At 37.0% G+C, this 19,650-nt stretch overlaps 1 protein-coding gene across 1 annotated transcript; it reads right to left on the reverse strand.

The window, feature by feature from the left end:
* Positions 1-14,801: 14,801 nt before the first annotated feature.
* c2h15orf61 (chromosome 2 C15orf61 homolog) lies at positions 14,802-19,383 on the reverse strand. The gene is made up of 3 exons (XM_005806939.3): positions 19,157-19,383; positions 18,143-18,490; positions 14,802-17,755 (listed from the first exon to the last, which is right to left on the reverse strand). The coding sequence occupies exons 2-3, from the start codon at positions 18,483-18,485 to the stop codon at positions 17,628-17,630; spliced, it is 471 nt and encodes a 156-aa protein (XP_005806996.1). The 5' UTR covers positions 18,486-18,490; positions 19,157-19,383; the 3' UTR covers positions 14,802-17,627.
* Positions 19,384-19,650: the final 267 nt, after the last annotated feature.

Raw genomic sequence — 19,650 nt, forward strand, 5'->3', positions numbered from 1 at the left:
TTTTGGTTAAAACCCAGCAACCCCCACCCACTCTCTGACAGACCATCAGTAGAGCAGGTGTGTAAATGAACTAATCAGACACCGCTGAAAACCTAATACGGTAACGGACTGAATGTTCAGGGTGTGTTATATATTCAGTTCTTTGTGGCTGAAATCTTTGCAAATACTTTGGTGATGATCTTTATACACTTAAATGCAATCTCTGCTTCGTTGGCTAGACCAGCTGTCAGTCGGTTGTCATGACAACATGTATGTGTGTGAGCTGACAGAGAGGAACAAAACAAATATGAGTGGTTTTGTGTTATTATTCACCCGTTGTTTTCTCTTTGTTGTGGCACATTGCAGCTGCGCTAATTTCTGAAGGTTTAATAAATATCAAAAGCGAATCTAATTGCCTAGTTCATTTCATAGAATCATAGCAGTCCTCAAATTGGAGTATTTTATAAAGTATTTAGCAAACTATGACTCCTACTTCTGCAATTACGTAAAATTAAATAAACTGTCCAAAACAAGACAGACAGAAATTCACTTAGTATTCTCACATCTTGACAGAGATATATTGCTTATAGGTTTATATCAAGATAGAATACACATTTGTACGTATAACATCTGCATTTTTCTCAGCTTTAAATCAAGCCATATTTTATAGAAATCTGATGAGAAATGAGGACACATCAGAATCTCCATCTCACATCCGAACAGCATGGTTTTGTTGCCATTACTCGATGCATAGTAATGGTGTCTGCAAGCGGGTGTCACTAGCTATAGCAGCTAATAGATGCCGTCCAATCCACTAATATATATCGATGACCTAACCAATCCCAACCTCTGACAGATGTCACGACAAATAGATAAGTTGTTTTCACTTCACCCATCAGTGGTCATGTTTTTTTTCTGACTGACATTCATTTATGAATTCAAGATCTAGAATGATTGAATACTTAACACAAATGTGTAGTTGCATTTAGCTCACAAAGCAACAAATTAAATTAAAGCGTAAAACATTTCATATTCTTTTAGAAGTACCTGTAATCCCTCAGGCTTGTTTTATTGCTGCTTTAATTTAAAAAAGGTGTATTTATTTGTGTTCAAAGAATTATTTTTCCTCACAACAGCCTGACTCTGCCTGACAGCTACATGGAAAATACCCAATGGAACACCTACAAAAGCAATCTCATATAGTATTCTCCATGACCTGCTCCACAAAAATAACCCAAGTGTAGCGGTCAGCCTGGTTTGCTCTTACAAAAGACACTGCATGTACATGAGCTAAAGCACAAAACAAATTATAAAGCAGCTGAACGGCCTTCAGGCTCAGAGCGTTTTACAGCGGCTGCAAATAGAGGAAACATCAGCAACATCTATTTGTGTCGCGAGCTGCTTGAAGCTAAATGACACTGTTAGTGTTCATAATCAATTCTGTGGGATTAGTTAAAAGAGGAGGACAAAACACAAACAAATCAGGGGGCTTCTTCTAAAACAGCGCCATAAAGATGTAGAAGCATATGGATTTTCTGGAGTGCTCACTTGTGTGAAGAGTTGTTGGGCTTGCAGTATTGACTTTCTCAAAACGGTGGAACCGTGATATAGTTAGAGCGCCTTTCCTCAACTCTAATTATGGTGTCATAAACGGGAGAGACCATTAATGAAAACCACTCATGGCTTTAAAACAGCAGATAGGATTTGGAGGGCTGGCAGAGGCGTTGGGGCAGCCGCTGGTATCAATCAAAGCCAAGTACTCCTGTGTGTCGTAACAAGAACAAGAGGTGGTCAATAAGTCAGCCGGAGAGTCAACAGACTGTAATAGAGACATAGCGGAGGATGGGAAACAGAGATGTTTGACCCGAGACTGCCTGTCATTTTCACGAAGCGGTGATTGTGCATCATCTGGGAGAAAAGGGCACTCTGCCATGTGTTTGTCTGCACAAATCAATATCAAAGAAAATCACATTATGTCATCAGTGTCAAACAATATCATGATTCAATAAGATATAAAACTTCAGAGGGCTCTGCTTTTGATCTCCTTGTGCAACAGAGTGCTAACATTGATCTTTTAGCTATGCAAAACAGCACTTGGTTAAGAAAATGTGTACAGAAATTATGAATTATTATGGCACAGTGGACGTCTGACAAACATTTGTTAAAACAAGAAGGATTGTTGGTTCGTCTAGGTCAGATTTCTGTAAAACTGCAACCTCTGCTCTCTGGTACTACAGCATTTTCGTCTCTGTGCGCTTTATTGGTGACTCAAAATTGGACACCAAGACTAAGTGCTTTGCATGAATCTGACTTCTATATTATAAATAGACTATTTAAATTTGAAGCAGAGGTACATACAAATGAAGGGTAGTGCAATACTAAGAGGCTGAGTTAGTAATACTATGTGTATTACTGCAGCAAAATAACAAATCAATATATTATATAAAGTGGTACAGTGGAGATACTCTTCAAAGACAAGTGTTAGAAGCATAATTATTTACTGTTCATTACATCAGATTGGGAGAAGAAATTGTGTAGCTCCAGTAATTAGCTCTCCTACTTTACTGCTCTGTAAAAGTAATTTTACTCTTATAGGCCTATTGAATTTAGAAGTGAATTGCTTTAGTTGTAAAATAAAATAAAAATATGGACTTTAAGCATTTTCAAGAATACATATAAATATGTTTTCTATAAAAATAAATACAATTTTAAAATACACATTGAGTATTTAATGTGATGTCCTGCTTTTTGAAGTTTTGTACAGAAGCTGGTGTACACTATGAAAACATTTATGAGGTGTTCTACAGATAACAAAAGGCATTTCTTGTTATCCTGAGAAGAAATGAAAGTTAGGTGTTAATTAAATGATCATTTCCTCACTAGAAGAAAAATTGATTTCACTTGATAAAATATTGTCCTGAGGAAAAATGTTTTGCTGAAAAATGTTCAAGAGCTGCTGAATAATACTGTAAGTACAGTTTTTTATAATAATCTTATTATTCATTATTTTTGAAACACCACCACCACAACAGAAAAGTCTCTTTATTTGCTTCAATTACTTGTAATAAAACTATTGTGATGCAACAGAAGTTGGAAATTCAAAAAAGTCGTATTTCAGATACTTTGAGCAAGCAAGCCCCTGGTTGTACCCTAATGTCATATACCAAGAAGTTCCCAAATAAGAAAAAACTTTACCACAGTAGCATCCCATTAGAGTCTTCCTTGTTTTTCCTCGTGTTTGTGCCGTTCTTCCAATGATGGTGTGGCACGTTGCAGGTCAACATGCATTTACAATATGATACCCACAGTAAAGCCAATTTGATTTTCCACAGTGAGAGGCAATAAAATGTAATTACAACATGTTTTACCATTAACTTCAAGACGGAGTCACAATATAGCCAAAGCAATTTCATGCTGCCTGTAAAAAACAGGATCCAACAGGAAGGAGAGGCAGAGTCATGGTTGAATGGCGGGGTGTGCGTGCAAGGCACTGATGGCCCTCAGTGGACTAAAGCACAGAGCAAACCACACACACATATACCCACTGTGGACCTAAACCATACAAATCCATCTCATACACGTTAGATAAATATTCATATGCAATAAACTGTATCAATAAATTCTCGGAGGAGTGGAAGCTATTTCACAGCAGGTCAATAACTGATTCCACCAGCAGATAATCATTTTTCTCTCAATGGTGAGGCTTGATATGATGTCGATACGTGCTGTCAGAGTTCATTCTGGCTGTAGCGGTTAGAAAGAGCATCACTGAAAGGATATGGCACCTTCCTATTCAGCTCCATTGATCGAGAGGTTGTGTGTTAGTGGTGACAGAGGAGCAGGTTGGCACATCTTGTGTTTTATGCTGCGTTTGTATTAATCTGAGGCTACGGGGCACGTGGAAGGTCTGCGGCTCAGTTTGACCGCAGCCTTACAGCTGCAGGGGAGTCAGGCCTTTTAATTGTCTCATTGAGACACAAGTAGCTGTGATTTGCAAGAGTGGTAGTGGTTGGTTGGGTGAGGGAGGTGGGGGTGGTAGGGAGGGGTCTGGAATGGCAACAGTACTCTGATACGATGAACATATACAATCAGTCAGGATAAAGATCTCACCCTTGGCGGCGTGAAAGGGGGAAGTGAGCAGTGCTCGGGAAAAATCAATACGGAACCGCTCATTTTGGAGGGACATGTGTGTCACAGTCAATAGGAGTTAATAGGCTGGGTTGTTCAGCGAAGACAGGCGGCTTGGGAGAGCAGCCGCGCTCTGACAGCTTAATACATACTGAATGGAAAGCGGGCTGCATGTAACAGTCACTGTGGACATGTGGAGTGTGGAATAGAACCTGATGGGCGCAGGCAAAAGTTAATTATAGAACAGAGCTGAAGGTCTTAGACACAGAACTGCAGAATTACCCGTCCAGTAATCAGAACAGACGGAGGCTGCTGACCCTCAGTATACAGACTGCCAGCGCTCACCAGTTAGCACCAGAAAACAATGTAATGTTTACACTGTGGGAAGGTTTGTAGGAAGCTCCTCATCTGACATATAGGCTTCTGTTTTTTGTTTAATTTTTTTGAGTTATATAACTCCATAGGTGTCAACAAAGAATAGACTGGCAACACCTTTATGATGGATTAATAAATGGTTAATAATTCTGTGATTAAGTCATGTAAACACTTTATAAACCATTTATAATCAGCTTTCTACCAGATAGTGCTAACTTTTACTTTTGCTCTTTGGGTGTTGATCATTTCGTCTTATTAACTTTTATCATTTCTAATTTTATAATTTTGTAATTGACTACTTCAGGTTTAAAACTGAATGATTTAAAGCAGCTTTAAACTTTAAGAGCGAACCCATTAGGGGTTCAATTCAAGAAAATGTCATTTTATGATTCCCAAATATTACCTACCAGCAGGAGGTCACCGCAAGATGTATTGCTTTTGTCAATGGCCATAATTGATCATATAAAACTGGAATCAGAGATGAAATGAAGGATAGGGTATGATAGAAAGTCTTTTAAGAAAACATTTTAAAACTAATTTAAACTATTTTAATATAAATATTAACCTTCATAACTAATAAAAATACATAATTTTCAACTAAAGTAAACTAAGATGCATTGGTCTGGGAATTTTTCAAGGTAAAACTGGGACAGTGTGACTAAGTGGGTGTGAATAATGGCAAAGGAGCCAGTGTCTATAATTTTACTATTTACTTAGGGTAGGTTATTGCATCTTCTTTATCGGTGGGGAGTCAACCACCCACTCAATAAAGTTTTCTTGGAACACTTTATCGAGTGACTATAATAAGTCAGGTGACAAACAGGAGAAACTTAACTGAGCAAAAAGCAAAGTATTCACTCTTTGGGGGTAGGTAAAAAAAAATATAACTCATGCTTTAACTCATACTGATTCTCCTCTATTATATATATTAATGAATGTTTACATTTCTAAATGAAGTTGTAATCCAGCTTAATTTAGCAACAACCCAGCTTTTGTAAACTTTGGGACAATAAAGGATATTTTTATTCTATAAAGTTTATTGAATAACACCTAAGAGGATACTTACTTACTTACTTGCACTTATTTAGTGACCCAGAACAGGGATTAGAACTTGGAATCCAGAAAAACTACTTTAGCAACTACTTTTTAGACTCCTATTCTTCCAAATCAGAAAAGGAAACAGACCAGAGGATACTTACTAATACTTATCTAGCAACCCTAAATAGGAGTTGCTAGATAATGTATTTACTTTGGATCAACATTATTAGCTTTTTCTTCTTTTGCTCTTTCTTTTGGTTTGTTATTTTGTTTGTATTTCCTTTTAATTCCTGTAAAGCACTTTGTATTGCCTTGTTGCTAAAAATTTGCTATATAAATAAAATTACCATTACCTAATTGCAGTTTGTTTGAGTTTGGAACAACATGCTATCTGGACACACAAGATGGATCCAGACAAATTCCTTTGCACATCATCTTGTTTCCAGTTATTGTTATAATTGGTTTGGATGATGGGTCGAGGACGTTGTGGCAAAACAAACCAAAACACATTGCGTTCAGTTTTTGTGTTTTGAATTAAAACTAGATGCAGAAGAATTGGTATAATAACTTTATTAATTGGGGTCTTTAGGTCACACTATTCAGTTCCATAAAGAAAGATTGTCCTTTTAATTAGTGCTCATCAAGACCTAATTTTGATTATCATAATCTCTTAATTTTATCCAGCTAATTAATAATTAATTACAATTTCAGTGTAGAGTTTAAATTGACAGTTGAAAGGAAAGGTACAGGTCACTGTTGTATTTAAAGAGACAAAATTATTATAAACTAATTTAATAGTAAACAATCCTCAATGATAAATGACAGTAGATTGTACTCTTTGACATTCTAAACAATTTTGCTTCCAGTGATTGGTGGTGGTTAAGAGTACTGAGAAAGAGTGAGGGGAAAAGTAAAAGGGCTTTGGCTTCAAATGACATTTCAATAAGTGGAACAGAGCATTAGCAATCCATTCCCAACTTTTCTGAAACAATTATTGAGATGGTACCTCCGGGCGATGTGTGTTCCCGGTCCCCGGAGTGCTGCTGGCTGAAACAGTAATTGACTAAATTGTAGAACACATCGAGGCCATTTACAAATTTGCCAAAAATGAATCGTTTAAAACGAAATGAGGGTGACTCTCAAATTAGCAAGGAGTATGATTGAGATGTGGCTCTGGGAATTAAGAAGCGTGATTTAGAGCTCTGCAGAAAGGAGCATCTGTGGGCAGTCCAGTGTTACTCAAACCCTGTCTGTGACTCGTATTTAAATATCAGTGTGTTTCAGCAGATTATATTTTATATTTAACAGATAGTTACATAGACGAGCAGAACTGTGCCTGAGCACACAATAAACCACAAACCAAACAATAAAAACCGCAAAGCTTTAACACTGAGCCACACAGCTGTAAAAGAACGTAACATTTATCCATGCAGTACACTGGAGCAGAGAGTGACTTCAGACTAGAGGCCATAAACCACTTTCTTAGCTCCAAATAATAATTTTTCTGAGAGCAGTGTGATAAATCATACAACACAGACCTCATTGGTTTAAACATATGGTGCTGCAAGGTGTTTGAGAATGTGATCTTAGCTACATTTTACAGGGTGCACTCATTTCTGGAAAACAGCGCCGAATTACTCTGACGGTTTAGGGCCTGACAGTCATGATTGATTGTTGCACAGACACTGTGTTGATTGTTGCCTGTTGTGCCGTTCCTGTGGCTCCTAGCAGCCGCTGCTTTTCATCTCACCCGGGCTAAACTCCTCCAACCAGTGATGAGTAATTACTAAGTTCATTAGCTGCGCCAGTGGCCTGGAGATTTGTTAAAACAAAATTTGTCAGCAACTCCCTCCATTCCCTTTGAACATCTTAGGCTGGATTTTGCATTTAAAAAAAAACAACAACATTTTACCTATCATGTTATTTACCTTACAGGTAAAACAAGCAAAATGAATGAAATAAAAAAGTCTTGCAAAAATAAATTTACAAGAAACATTTAAGCTTCTAAAGGCTCCTACTTCCAAGACAAATTTCGTTAAGGAGGCAATAAAGTAATTGTACCGTATTGTGTTGCATCGTATTGCACTGTATCATATTACATAATTTGTGTGATGATGCCCTGCATCATATTTGATTACACTGCTTTGTGATAACAACTGCTAACAAGTGTTTTAGATAAGTGGGAGTGTTTCATGTTGCTGTGAAGAAATTTTGGTCTTCTAATCTCTGTAAAATTGTTCTAAATCCACCACATTATGTTAACCACAGCAGGTTAGTTTAATTTAGATCCAGGTATTGTCGAGGTCAATCCAAGATCTGTTTGCATATAGGGCAACGTTTTAAAAATGCTGTTTTAAACGTTTTTAAGGACAAGCAAAAATGCTCACATGCAGAAGACTCTAAAAAGTCTCCAAACACCTATCATCCATCTTTTCATGACAATTTCAGATCAGTTTCTCTTTGTCCTTCTCTAGCCCAGAAAAAATATGATGAAAACTAGACTTTTTAGGCCATAGTTTGGTCTAAATTTAGTTTTAACAAACATATTGAAGGTCTGGCATGGTTAGCCAATTTGATCAATTCTAAAAGCTTTTGTATTAATTAGTCATTTAGAAAACACTCTCGTACGACACAAGGGCAACACAAAGTGCTTCAAGTAAAGTGTTTTTATATGAAAACAGAAGGTAATTAAAACAGAAAACAATGAAGAAAAAATTAGCTAAACAAGGCTAAATATGGGGGTGGGTGGTGTACAATTCTAAAATAGGTTGTTAACAGAAAGGATGCTGATTTGAAGGACTAAGGAAACACAAATGTGCTAAAGCTGAAGAGACAGTGGGTACAAATTCAAAAATCCCAGCAAGACCCCAAATTATCATTGAAGGACTACAATGGAACTAAATTCATATAAAATAAATGATTTCAACAAATATATATACAGTATATATATATATATATATATATATATATATATATATATATATATATATATATATATATATATATAAACTATTACTACCTAGTGAGACTTTGATAGTAATAAGGAATGATACAAAAAAGTTACAGACCTGAGTTTTGAACAAACCTAAAAAAATAATAATAATAATAAAAAAACCCTAATCATTCAACCCAAACCCATTTTTAAAAAATATGTGAAGTTTGTTCATTTAAGAGGAAAAAGATGAACATTTTAATTTCATCCATGATTAAAACCTTTCCTCAACGAGACATTTCTTCTGTTTTGTAAAAAGCCACCAGCCATCTCAGTACAATGTCCAAGTAATTTTTCTTTAATAGGAATATTGTTACTTATTGATCTGCACTTTGTAAAGCCTTCCAGCGATGCTCCAATCACCACAGCTGTCAAAAGCATAAAATACACTCCGATCCTTTGCGATTTGATGGGACACTGGTTCCCATTACTGGCACATTTCCAATGTTAATTACCTTCAACATCACATCTTCTCTCTCTCTCTGAAGAGTCTTGCACAGGCCAGTAGTGTCCCACCACCAGAGGACAGTGGGGGGTAAGAGTGATGGGTTGAGTGTGGAGATATTGTGCTTTGCCTTTCTAGAGCTTGTGGTGAATATGTGCATCGCTGAGTCTGGCCATTAGGCAGCATGAAGTGCTTTTCTTTTCCAGATCATTTCATGTGGTCAAAATAGCATAAAAACACCATTTTGGTTCAATAGCAAAGAGTTCAACTGAATAATCACAAGGGTGAAACTGTAACTATTACAGAGGTACCTCTGGGATAACCATATATAACTGGGGTGTCAAAAACAGTGTAGGGTTTCTGGAGGGCAAAGTGTTTGAAGTGTATGCTGTTGGCTTTTGCTACAACATCTGCTTTTAATTACTCAATTAGCACCATCATTTAGTCTCCTTGACATTCATCCAAATGGCAAATCATAGCCGGAAGTTGTTCTGTTTAAACAGAGCGTTAAGAGGAGTCATGAAAAATGCATACCCGATAATGTATATGGATACTTAACTAATTGAACCAATTAAACGGAGGAAACTGGTTTGAGTAAAAACAGCGAGAACAGAGCCCTCGGGGAAGAAGCTTTGACACTTCTGATGTACAGCCTCCCCTCTCCCTACGCACAGACACGGGCCTGAGGTCATATTTCAACAGACAAAAGGTTCTTGACTCCAGTCATACAGCAACAATGAGCCAAGAAATTAAAAGCCATTCAGACTGAAGGTTACGGAAAGCATTAGCGGAGTCTAAAAATGCAAAAAAAAAAAAAAAAAAAAAAATCCAGATGTTTCCAACAACTTGAAAATGTTCAGAGTGTAAATGTGTTTTGGAAGTCAATAGACTGCAATTTTATGTTTTGCTACACCACTGTGTGCTCCGGAGGTTTCACGTTTAAAGCGCACGTTTTATTTTAATGATTTTTGGTAGGATTTGTGGATCAAGCACTCCTCTCTCTGCAATATGAATGTACAGTGTTGTAATAAGCCATATGTCTCCTCAAATATTTTTAGTTGTTGCTTTTTTTGTCACACAGTGTTTCAGAAAATTAAATTTTAATATCAAAAAAGACAACATATGTATAGCAAATATAATCAAATTATGATAATAATTTACTAAAAGGCAAAAAGATATCCAAAACAACCTGTCCCAGAGTGAAAAAGTAGTTACACTATGTGTTGAACGATCATCAACCACTTTTTTGTAATGCTAAGTACAAGTCCATTAGTCACATCCAGGCCTGGTTAGTTTTTGACTTTTAGAATGAAGAAAACATTAGGAGTAGGATGCTATATCTCAAAAAGTAACACATCAGACCTCAATCTAAAGAAATTCAAAAGCAGAAGAAAAACAAAGTCTTAAATATCTACCAGTGTGGAAAGAGTTTAAAATTGTTTTGGGAGAAAAACATTAACTACAAAAACAGAAAGCATAGAACAGTGGGGAATCCTCCACTGCATGGCATGTTGCCCAACCAAAACCACCCCAAGAGAACTATTCTAGGAGGTCACAGAATAATCCAGAACAACATCCTAAACCTTGCAGGTCTCACCTGCCTTGACTAACTTCAGAGTTCATGAGTCTAAAAGCTAAAACTACGGCTGAGCAAAAGGAACTAAAGAGCCTCTTAATTGCCAGAAAGTATCTTAATCATCCCAGTTTTTGGGATATGTTCTCTAGACTGATAAAGCAAACTTTCTTAAAGGTGCATTTTCTGTTAGTTCCGGTATGAAACTCAGACATTTCAGAAAAAGAACATCATATCAACAATCAACCATATCTATGATAGTTTGATGCTCTGGGGGTGCTTTGCTGCAGCACTTGATTATTTTGTGTTTGTTGTCTTTGTATATTCTGTACAACACACTGGTAAATGTTGCAGTTGTTTGTGCTACACAACTATGCTGAACCTGAGCTTGAACAGTGTGTTTATGATCGAAATACTTCTAAAGTGATGAAGACAAAGTAAACACTGAGAAAATCTGTTTACCGAACTGTATTTTTTGCGTCACCACAGACATACCAACACATCCGCACTGGGGTTAAATGAACATCAGCTCAGTTTAAGCTTACCTCTACCCAAAGTTAAACCAATTCAATCCCCCACCACAACAAAAAAATAAGAATGATTGTACCCCTGCGGTGGTGATTTCCTACATGCTATGGATGCATAAATAAACATAGGCATAAATACACAGAGGACACTGACTGGGCCTAGCTGGCCAAGTGGGGCAGCTGTTATTAAAAGGGCTATTTATCACTGTCACCCCTCTCTGGTTCCCATCCTTCTCTGCCCTCCAGCGATGTCACTGGGCTTCCTGGGAACAAAGTGGCTCATCCCACCAAATGTACCCCCTATATCACAACCAAAAATGCTTTGTAAACACGTGCAACTTTAACCACTTCTATATGCATAGTGCACCAGAACACTATTTGCTTTCTGATCTGATGTCTTGCCTGGAAAGAATAATAATAAAAAATCACAAAAGCAGGTAACGTAATTCATTCGATTTCTGAAAAACATCGACAGCACAACTTTGCTGCACACACCGTTCATTTTCTGCTCCGTTTCTTTATTGATCTTAGCCACAATTATCCACTTTTCTGAAGCACTGCATTAAGTGAATTCCCTCTTTGTTGGACAATAAGTACAGAAGGTTGGCTAAGTCAACCTATTCTTCAGCCTAAGGGGACATACTATTTCTCCAGCACCCTCATCCTCATTAGCAAGACCTGATAATAAAACACACACACCTCAATTAGCTCATCCAGGGTGAAGGAAGAAGGTAAAATAAAGTCTTCCAAATAGCAAAGAATACCATTATTGCACATCCAAAGTGAAATATAAAGATCTTAAACTGCATCACAGTGTTAAAACAACCCAGTTGAGTGGGAAATCAAAAGATAATCAAAACACAACATTCAACCTGCTTGAATTTTGGCAGGCACTTGATTTTATAGTATGTCAAGAGTAAAATTACAGTAATGACATATGGCACCAAAAATTACCCAAAATGCACAAGAAACGACTTGTCTCTGAAGGGAAATAAAACAACATAATCTGGCAATTATCATTAATAATAAGGAAGTGTAAGGTAAGATACGATTAGGATTGGCCTTGTACTGATAATGCAACAAAATTGCAAATGTCTAAGACAGCAGTGTTAAACAATTTAGGACACCTTAGCACCTAAATCAGTTGTAATATTTTTTACAATTCCTCTTTGATATATACAGTTACCGGTACTTCAACAAAATAAAAGTGATAGAAAACATAATCCCCTTTTTCCTTAAGAAGTAAAAAACATTTGCTCAATTTATTTATAGTGCCCTTTTTTGCCATAACACCATGCATCAGCCTACTTTCTTAACACAGAACTCTACTCGCACTAGTGGTCTACATATCCCATAAACCTCTCACATGCAGCAATCCACTCACGATTAATGAAGTGCTTACTTAACCAATTTAAGCCCTTAATTCCTATTAATTCAACATAATAGCCACCATCTCAAACAGAATTAGCACCACTCTAGCAGGAAGCCTGCAAATCTCCGAGGGCCAGAAAGAGTCAAGCTGGCAAATTCCACATTCTTTGATAAATATGTAACAGTATGTATATCACTGTGAAAATGCATAACCCTCGTGTAAGACCCCTATCAAGTCTGCTTTACACCTGTATTACATTTCTTCCTCAATCAGCAGCTTTTCTGAGACGCCGGCCTCCCACGAGGAGCAGAAACCATTACAAGGCAGCGCAGCTCATTTGCAGAAAGATTGGAGATCACACCGCATCAAAAAAAAAAAAAAAGCATGCGAGACATTTCTCAAGAGCAAAATTGATTTATTCCATTTCTAGGTTTGCATGCAGCATCAGTATCAGTGTATTTAATGTAAATCCCCAATCTGGAGCTGATTTGCTGCGTGGGCTGCTGCTTACCGTGCAAGTGAAAAACACGCCGATCGAACGGCACAAAAGGTGGGCTGTTACAATGCAAAATGAGGGTATGTGCCGCATTTCTTTACACATGGATGTCAACGTTGCTTAAAGTAAAGTAAAAATGCTGTACAAAACGGAAAACAAAGTGACTGAGAAATACAAAAGTAATCTAAAACATCACTTCCAAAATGCTGTTCAATAAATTAAGGGAATTAAGCGAAATTAAGAAAAAAAGAGCATAATCTGTGAAGGCCTTTTTTTCCTTACATCCACATCTGTAAGTCTAATGGTATTCCTCAAACGTCTAAACTCTTTTAGGTTTTGGGTATCTAACTTTACAGGAAAGATTTTTCCTTTTTTTTTTCCATCAAAAGTGCTCACTCAATCAATCTTTACATTAAGATTTTGCTTAGTTCAACAAGCCAATGCAATGTTATGGAATCTTCACAGGAAAAACTTTGCTATTGTTTGTCGAGAGTTTCACTAAATGCAATCTTCACTGGGAAGGTTTTGCTTTTCTTTATCAGGATCCATTTAATGTAATCATTACAAGAAAAAGTTTGGTCAATGAGCCATCCTGCTATGGAAACTTGTTTCAACAAGGAAATGTTACAACAACTATTTAACAGCAGCAAATACAGTGACTAAACTAGGAAGCTTGCAGTCAAGACCAATTACTTGCTTAAAATATCAGACACATTTTGAATACAACAATAAAACAAAGTGTGCAATGGTTTCAGTATTTAATTTGCCTGTTTTTGTACTGTTTTCATCTAAATGTAGAGATTAAATATTGTGCAAATCACAACATTTTGCATTTATTCGTATTCTGGCCAGCTTTATTGGAAATGAGTAGTATATAATAAAAGCCTATGTTCAGATAAACAATAAAGAAATAGTGGCAGTCTCCCAAATTACAGTATAAAAAGAAAACTGGCTTTCTGTTTTTCTTATCTGCTATGTCACTTGTGTATAAGCCACAAAGACATTATGCCATTCTTTGGTTGAGATAAAATACATAAACAAATAAATAAATATTTCAGAATATTTAAATTTTCACTCAAAAGAAAAAAAAAAACAGATCAAGCACAGCCTGTGGCTAGGGGAGCCTGACTGCATGCTGGTGGGGGGTAAAAGACAGCCTTCGGGGGTGTCGAGGGCGTCTGTTTTTTAATGAGCTGAAACTTTAAATACTGCATAATATATAATAAAAATGGATAGCACATTTCACTCTCCTGAAAGAAAGTGGAAAAAAAAATCTATTAAAATCTATTTCTCCCTTAATGTCAACACAGTAAACATTAAGTATGAATGAAGTTTAATGTGATACAGCAACATCAACAAGAAAGAAACCAAAAAAGAAAATAATCAACTTGAACAGAAAGATAATGCAAGATGGGTATGGAGATAAGTGCACATGCTCAGGGCCATTGACTCAACAGTATATGTAAAAACAGTGAAACATTAAAGTACAACTGGAACTGTGATGGCGTAATTAGTTTAAAAGTTATTGCTTAGTTTGCTAATTTGTTACAGGTTGCAGCTGGACGCGCCTTTTGGACCAAAACAACCTCAACTCACAAGTATTTCGACTCCCTAAATGCAACGTAAAAATATTTCTCTTTCCTCAACCTGAACTCATTATATAAAGCAGGTTACAAATAAAAAAAAATTACTGTGACCTTTGTCATCACTGGGGTTAAAGTGGTTACTTTATCTTGTAACCAGGTTGCTATGTATTGCAAATTTTTTACCCAGGTCCCTCTTGAAAATGAGATCTAGATCTCAACGGGGTTTACCTGGTTAAATAAAGGAATAAAATAAAAAAATAAATAAAAAAAGAATACACCACACACCATCATCGGCAGAAAAAAAAAGTGTTTAAAATATGAATGGCAACAGGTCAGAAAATATAAGCTCCTACATGATGAGATTTATACATCCAGAGACCTCTCTTGTGTTTCAGTTGTCACAGTACGAAAAAAAAATTACATCTTTTCACAGTAAATATTGTGACACTGTTGGCTGAGACATCAACATCGACATGTAATTCCAGTGCCTTCCTTAAAGTGATCTAAGTGATGGCTCAGGTGTCCCCGCTGCTCGCAGAGTGAGCAGGGAAACGACGCTGGTGGCCGATTCCACAGGCTCATATAATGATAACCTCTCCAGCATTAGCTGCAGGGGTTGTTCGCACAATAATTGTTTCTGCCAAGCCATATATCTGTATGACAGGGAAATCGCTGGCATGCTAAATAATTCATTTGCAGAGTGGCTCCATCAACTATTTCAAGGAGATTAAAGTTATTTTTTTTCTAAGGCCAAAGAAACTGAAGAACGCTGCAGCTAATTAGAAAATAATTACAACTCTCTGAAAGTTGATTAGCAATTTCACTGCTCGACATTAACAATTTACATTAACACTCCTCGGTCTGAGCACTTGTTCTGCTTTACTTACCTAAACTCTAAATAGTACAAGTATTTAAAGATTTCACCTTGACAAAACTTATTACCAGCACCAGCTCGCAATTAAACGTGCCAAACTGGCATTAATTGTTTGCTCATTACCACTTTAGATGCCTGTTGGGTAATTTAGACACTTCAATATGGGACCAGACTATTAAAAAGCATCAATCTCGCCTTAAGTGCAAGCCACGTTTTGTTAAGTTACAGAAGACCATTTGAAGTTCAGATAACCAATACCCATGGTGGTGGTGACTAAGGTTTAATATGTAATGCTAAGCTTCTGTCCCACCTGAAGGGGAGACCTCCCCTGCAGTTTAGAGTGACTCAAAGGTGAAGCCCTGAAAACAAATACAAGGCATTCGTGCTCCGCAGTTTGGATTTCACGTCATCCTGTAAAGGCTGCACACAAAAGCTGCAAGACGGCTGCAACCCCGCGCAGTCGTGCCGGGCTGCGACGTGGTATCAATGCAGCACTTTGGGTCAAAGGGTCAATGAGTAATTAAGACATGGTTGCCTGAGCATTCCCCATGCACACTTTCAGTCCTGATGAAAGGCTGCCAATGAAAGGAGGAGGATTTAAGTGCAGCCTGATACCAAGGATCAGATTTCTGTAAGTGTGTCTAAATGTTCCTTGTTCAGGGCAATTAGTTTGATTAAAGTGATAGTCTGGTGTCATCATGCTGTTGAAGAGGATTTTGTGCATGCATATTGCGTGAGATTCAAAACATTTGCATACAACCAAGGTTACATTTTTTCTTTCAGTGTATACACATTTTGTCTCCTTGTTAAACAAAATGTTTTCTAATGTTACTACTTGCTTGTTATGGAGGCGGTAATGGTTCCGGTTTGGTAAAACAGAAAAAGAAAAAAAATATGCATAATGAGGAACTTTCATAAAACAGGTCACTCTAGAACAGGACGAATGGCTTGACATGTCGCAGCCTTCGTGTGCACAGAGGTCAAAAGGTGCATTGATTTCCATGTACAACAAGAAATTATTCGTTCATTTTCATTGCGTTAAAAATGAAGAGGCCAAGGCCTGAAAATTGAGGTCGCTGATAAACACTGGGAACAGGAGACGCTGAGGGGAGAAATCAATACGGCAGTTTGTCAGCCTGCCTCTCAGAGGGCGCAGGAGTCTGAAGAGCGGCTAAGCCTGCGCTGTCAGCAAAGCACATTACCAGAAATCAAAGGCCAGTGAAGGCCCGAAGGAAGGGATGTACACGGCTTCCGACAAAGGACACATTTTGGTAATTAAAACCTATTTTATCAGAGCTGTCCTGTCACTGATTTTTCTCTAACACTATTGACTATCTGTTGTGTGTGGGATGACCACTAATTCAACTTTAAATAAATGTTCTGGACTTTTAGGGATTCTTGTTTTTTTTCCAAGCAAAATACAACACATCATCATATAGAGTAGACAATGACTATATGATTAGGCACTAACTGAACCATTTTCTGTATCTATTTACATATTTTAGGGAGCTGACATAAATATGTTTTTTTCTATACAGATCACAGAAAACCCATGATTTCAAACCACATTTATATTGCTGTGTATACTTATGCAGTTAGCATACTTTGGCAATAAATAAACATTACTTCAACTGACTTTTAGTCAGTTTTACAGGGAAGTACTGAAGTACTCCTTAGTTTTTTCACAGTTTGGGGGACATTTTATGTAATAAAACACAAACTAGTGAAGAATTGTGAAGTGGGAGAAATGTATTTTTTCCCTTTACAAATAAAAAGTGTAGTGTGCATGTGTTCAGTTCTACTTTGTGGAACCATCTTTCACTGCAACTACAGCTTTTGGTGTACAGATTTACATATCTAGCAATTTTTTTCACCTGCTTTTGGCAAATACCTTAATCTTAGTAAGAAAAAAATTAAGAGGGGGCACAGGTAAACAATTAATAATCATTTCAATTACTTTATATACTTTGAGCTACTATACTAATATTTTATTTTGACAATAAATTTCCACTTAAACTGCTGCATATACTGTATGTATGATGAGTAATTGAATTTATTATTCCTTCAGTTTATCAGTAAATATTTAATAATTCACCATAAAACAACATGTGCAGTCAGGCAAGACCACCAGTGCCAGACAGAGTGATGTCACTTCCAGGTACAGCAGAACATTACCAGGAGGAGTAAATCCAGCAGTCTGGTAGACATTAGTATTTTTAAAACACTAAAGCAGTCTCCACTTTTAGTACTGTGCACCTTCTTCTTCTTTGTAGGCAAAATAGATGGTGACAGGTCCAACACTCGTCTGCACTGTTTCTGCAGCTCCTATCACCATCCAGCAGCCCATGCCATAGGCCAAACAAGGGATACCTGCAATAATGAGACATGTCTATTATTCTCAGTCGGAAAATTGCATCTTGAATACAAATCTATACAACAGGGTTCCTGCAAGTTTTCTATTTCAAAATTCTATACCCAGATTTTCTTTTGTTTGGAATTTATCTGTGATTGCCTAGTATTTTATAAATGAAAACTAGCAATAGGTGTGGAAAAAATAACAAAGAAGACAAGCTATGTAATCAATGCAAGAAGAAATTTGTCCTAGGTATTTGTAACATGTTAGATTTTTACTATTTTAGATACTGAAATAAGGAATCTTCAGGCACTTTTCCTTTTTCAGAATAATTAAATCAAATATACCTCTAGACTTTTACATAAAGAAAAGAGTTGTTTGTAACCAACTCTGAAAATACTGACCTAGATTAATAACTTTCAGCATAGTAAAAAACCTGTCTTCAAAATCCAGGTTTTCTGGAGGTGCTTTGGTGCAATGATATTTCACAAAAGGAAAGCAGCCGGTTCGCAATATGTGGTAATTGGATCCCTGAACTCTCCAGTTGAAGTTGGACAGGCCAAACTGGTCGTTGTGGATGGAGCTGTAGCGCACGCAGAACGAAGTCCAGGGTGGGAGTCTGCGCTGCTGCAGGTGGCAGGTCAAAACCTCTGAAGCTGCTGGCTGTGGACCTGTTTTACCAAATCTGCTCGGAAACAGAGCGATCTGCAAAAAGATGCTGTGTATCTTCCGCAAAAACTCCTTCATGACTTCTGTAATAAGAACAAGGAGCCATCTTAGCTTTTAGAAAGCTACGGTTAGCATCCAATCTGTAGATTTTTACTCAACATTTATCTCTAAAGGGATAGTTCACTACATTTATGGACTCTGGGCTACCTTGAAACAGCTCCAGCTGGAAATTTAAAATATCTGGAAAAGAAAAAACTGCAAATGGAGTACTCTGAACTAATTATTTATAATACAAAACACACTGTGTTTTGAGAATACTTTATAAAATTTGGGCAAATTTAAATTAGGTCAACCACCTCGCATAGGTACATGTGTAAGTGTTGAAAACTACAACACCTAGACAATTCAAACTTGTACAGCATTACTTTTTATCAATTGCAAAGCTTACAAAACATACCGTGTTATTTGTTGGGCATTTAATTAATTAAAATTCGAAATGGTGAGTTTAAAGCTTTGAAAAGACCCCCAAAAAACAGACAACAAATTAACGTTTTCACAAATCACAAACTATTACTCAAAGAATACATAATGAATATAAAACAGAACAAGCTATATTGTCTTAGAGTATTTTAGATTTAGAATAAGAACGGGCTGAAGATGCCCAGATTCTCAGTAATACAGTCTGACATACTAGTGACAGGTGTAACGTTACTCAGAGCAAACATTAGGAAACAAGATTGCTCGCTCACCATGGTAGATCCTAACTCCTGTAGCTTTGCTGAACTTTGCTAACAAGCTCAACTCCGGTGGTCAAGGTTCCAAAACATTACGGTTTAAAAACATCCTGCTACAAAGAGTCGCATGCTGGGAAACGCATGGTGAACCAGCATTATTTGCATCACCTAAGATCAGTGATTAGGTCACATTCCGCCTCTTCATCCAAGCTCAACTAGTGACTTTAAATCTAACCTGGTACTTCGTTCAAATCTGTCCGGTCGGAAACAGAGCGCGGTAAATATAGTTCTCATTCGGAGCGTCATGAACGTACACGAACGTGTTTCGGGAATTTAAATATTTCTAGAGTTTTCTGTATGGGGTTACATACAGAAAACCCACAATCTGATCCATAGGCTTTCAACACAATTGAGATTGAGACTACTCCACTATTTTTTTAATATTTACCTATAATATTGATCTGCTATTCACATTTTAAAAAACAGTTTGGATTTGTGTTCAGGATTAT

Source organism: Xiphophorus maculatus, chromosome 2, assembly GCF_002775205.1.
Source record: "Xiphophorus maculatus strain JP 163 A chromosome 2, X_maculatus-5.0-male, whole genome shotgun sequence".
Classification (NCBI taxonomy): Eukaryota; Metazoa; Chordata; class Actinopteri; order Cyprinodontiformes; family Poeciliidae; genus Xiphophorus; species Xiphophorus maculatus.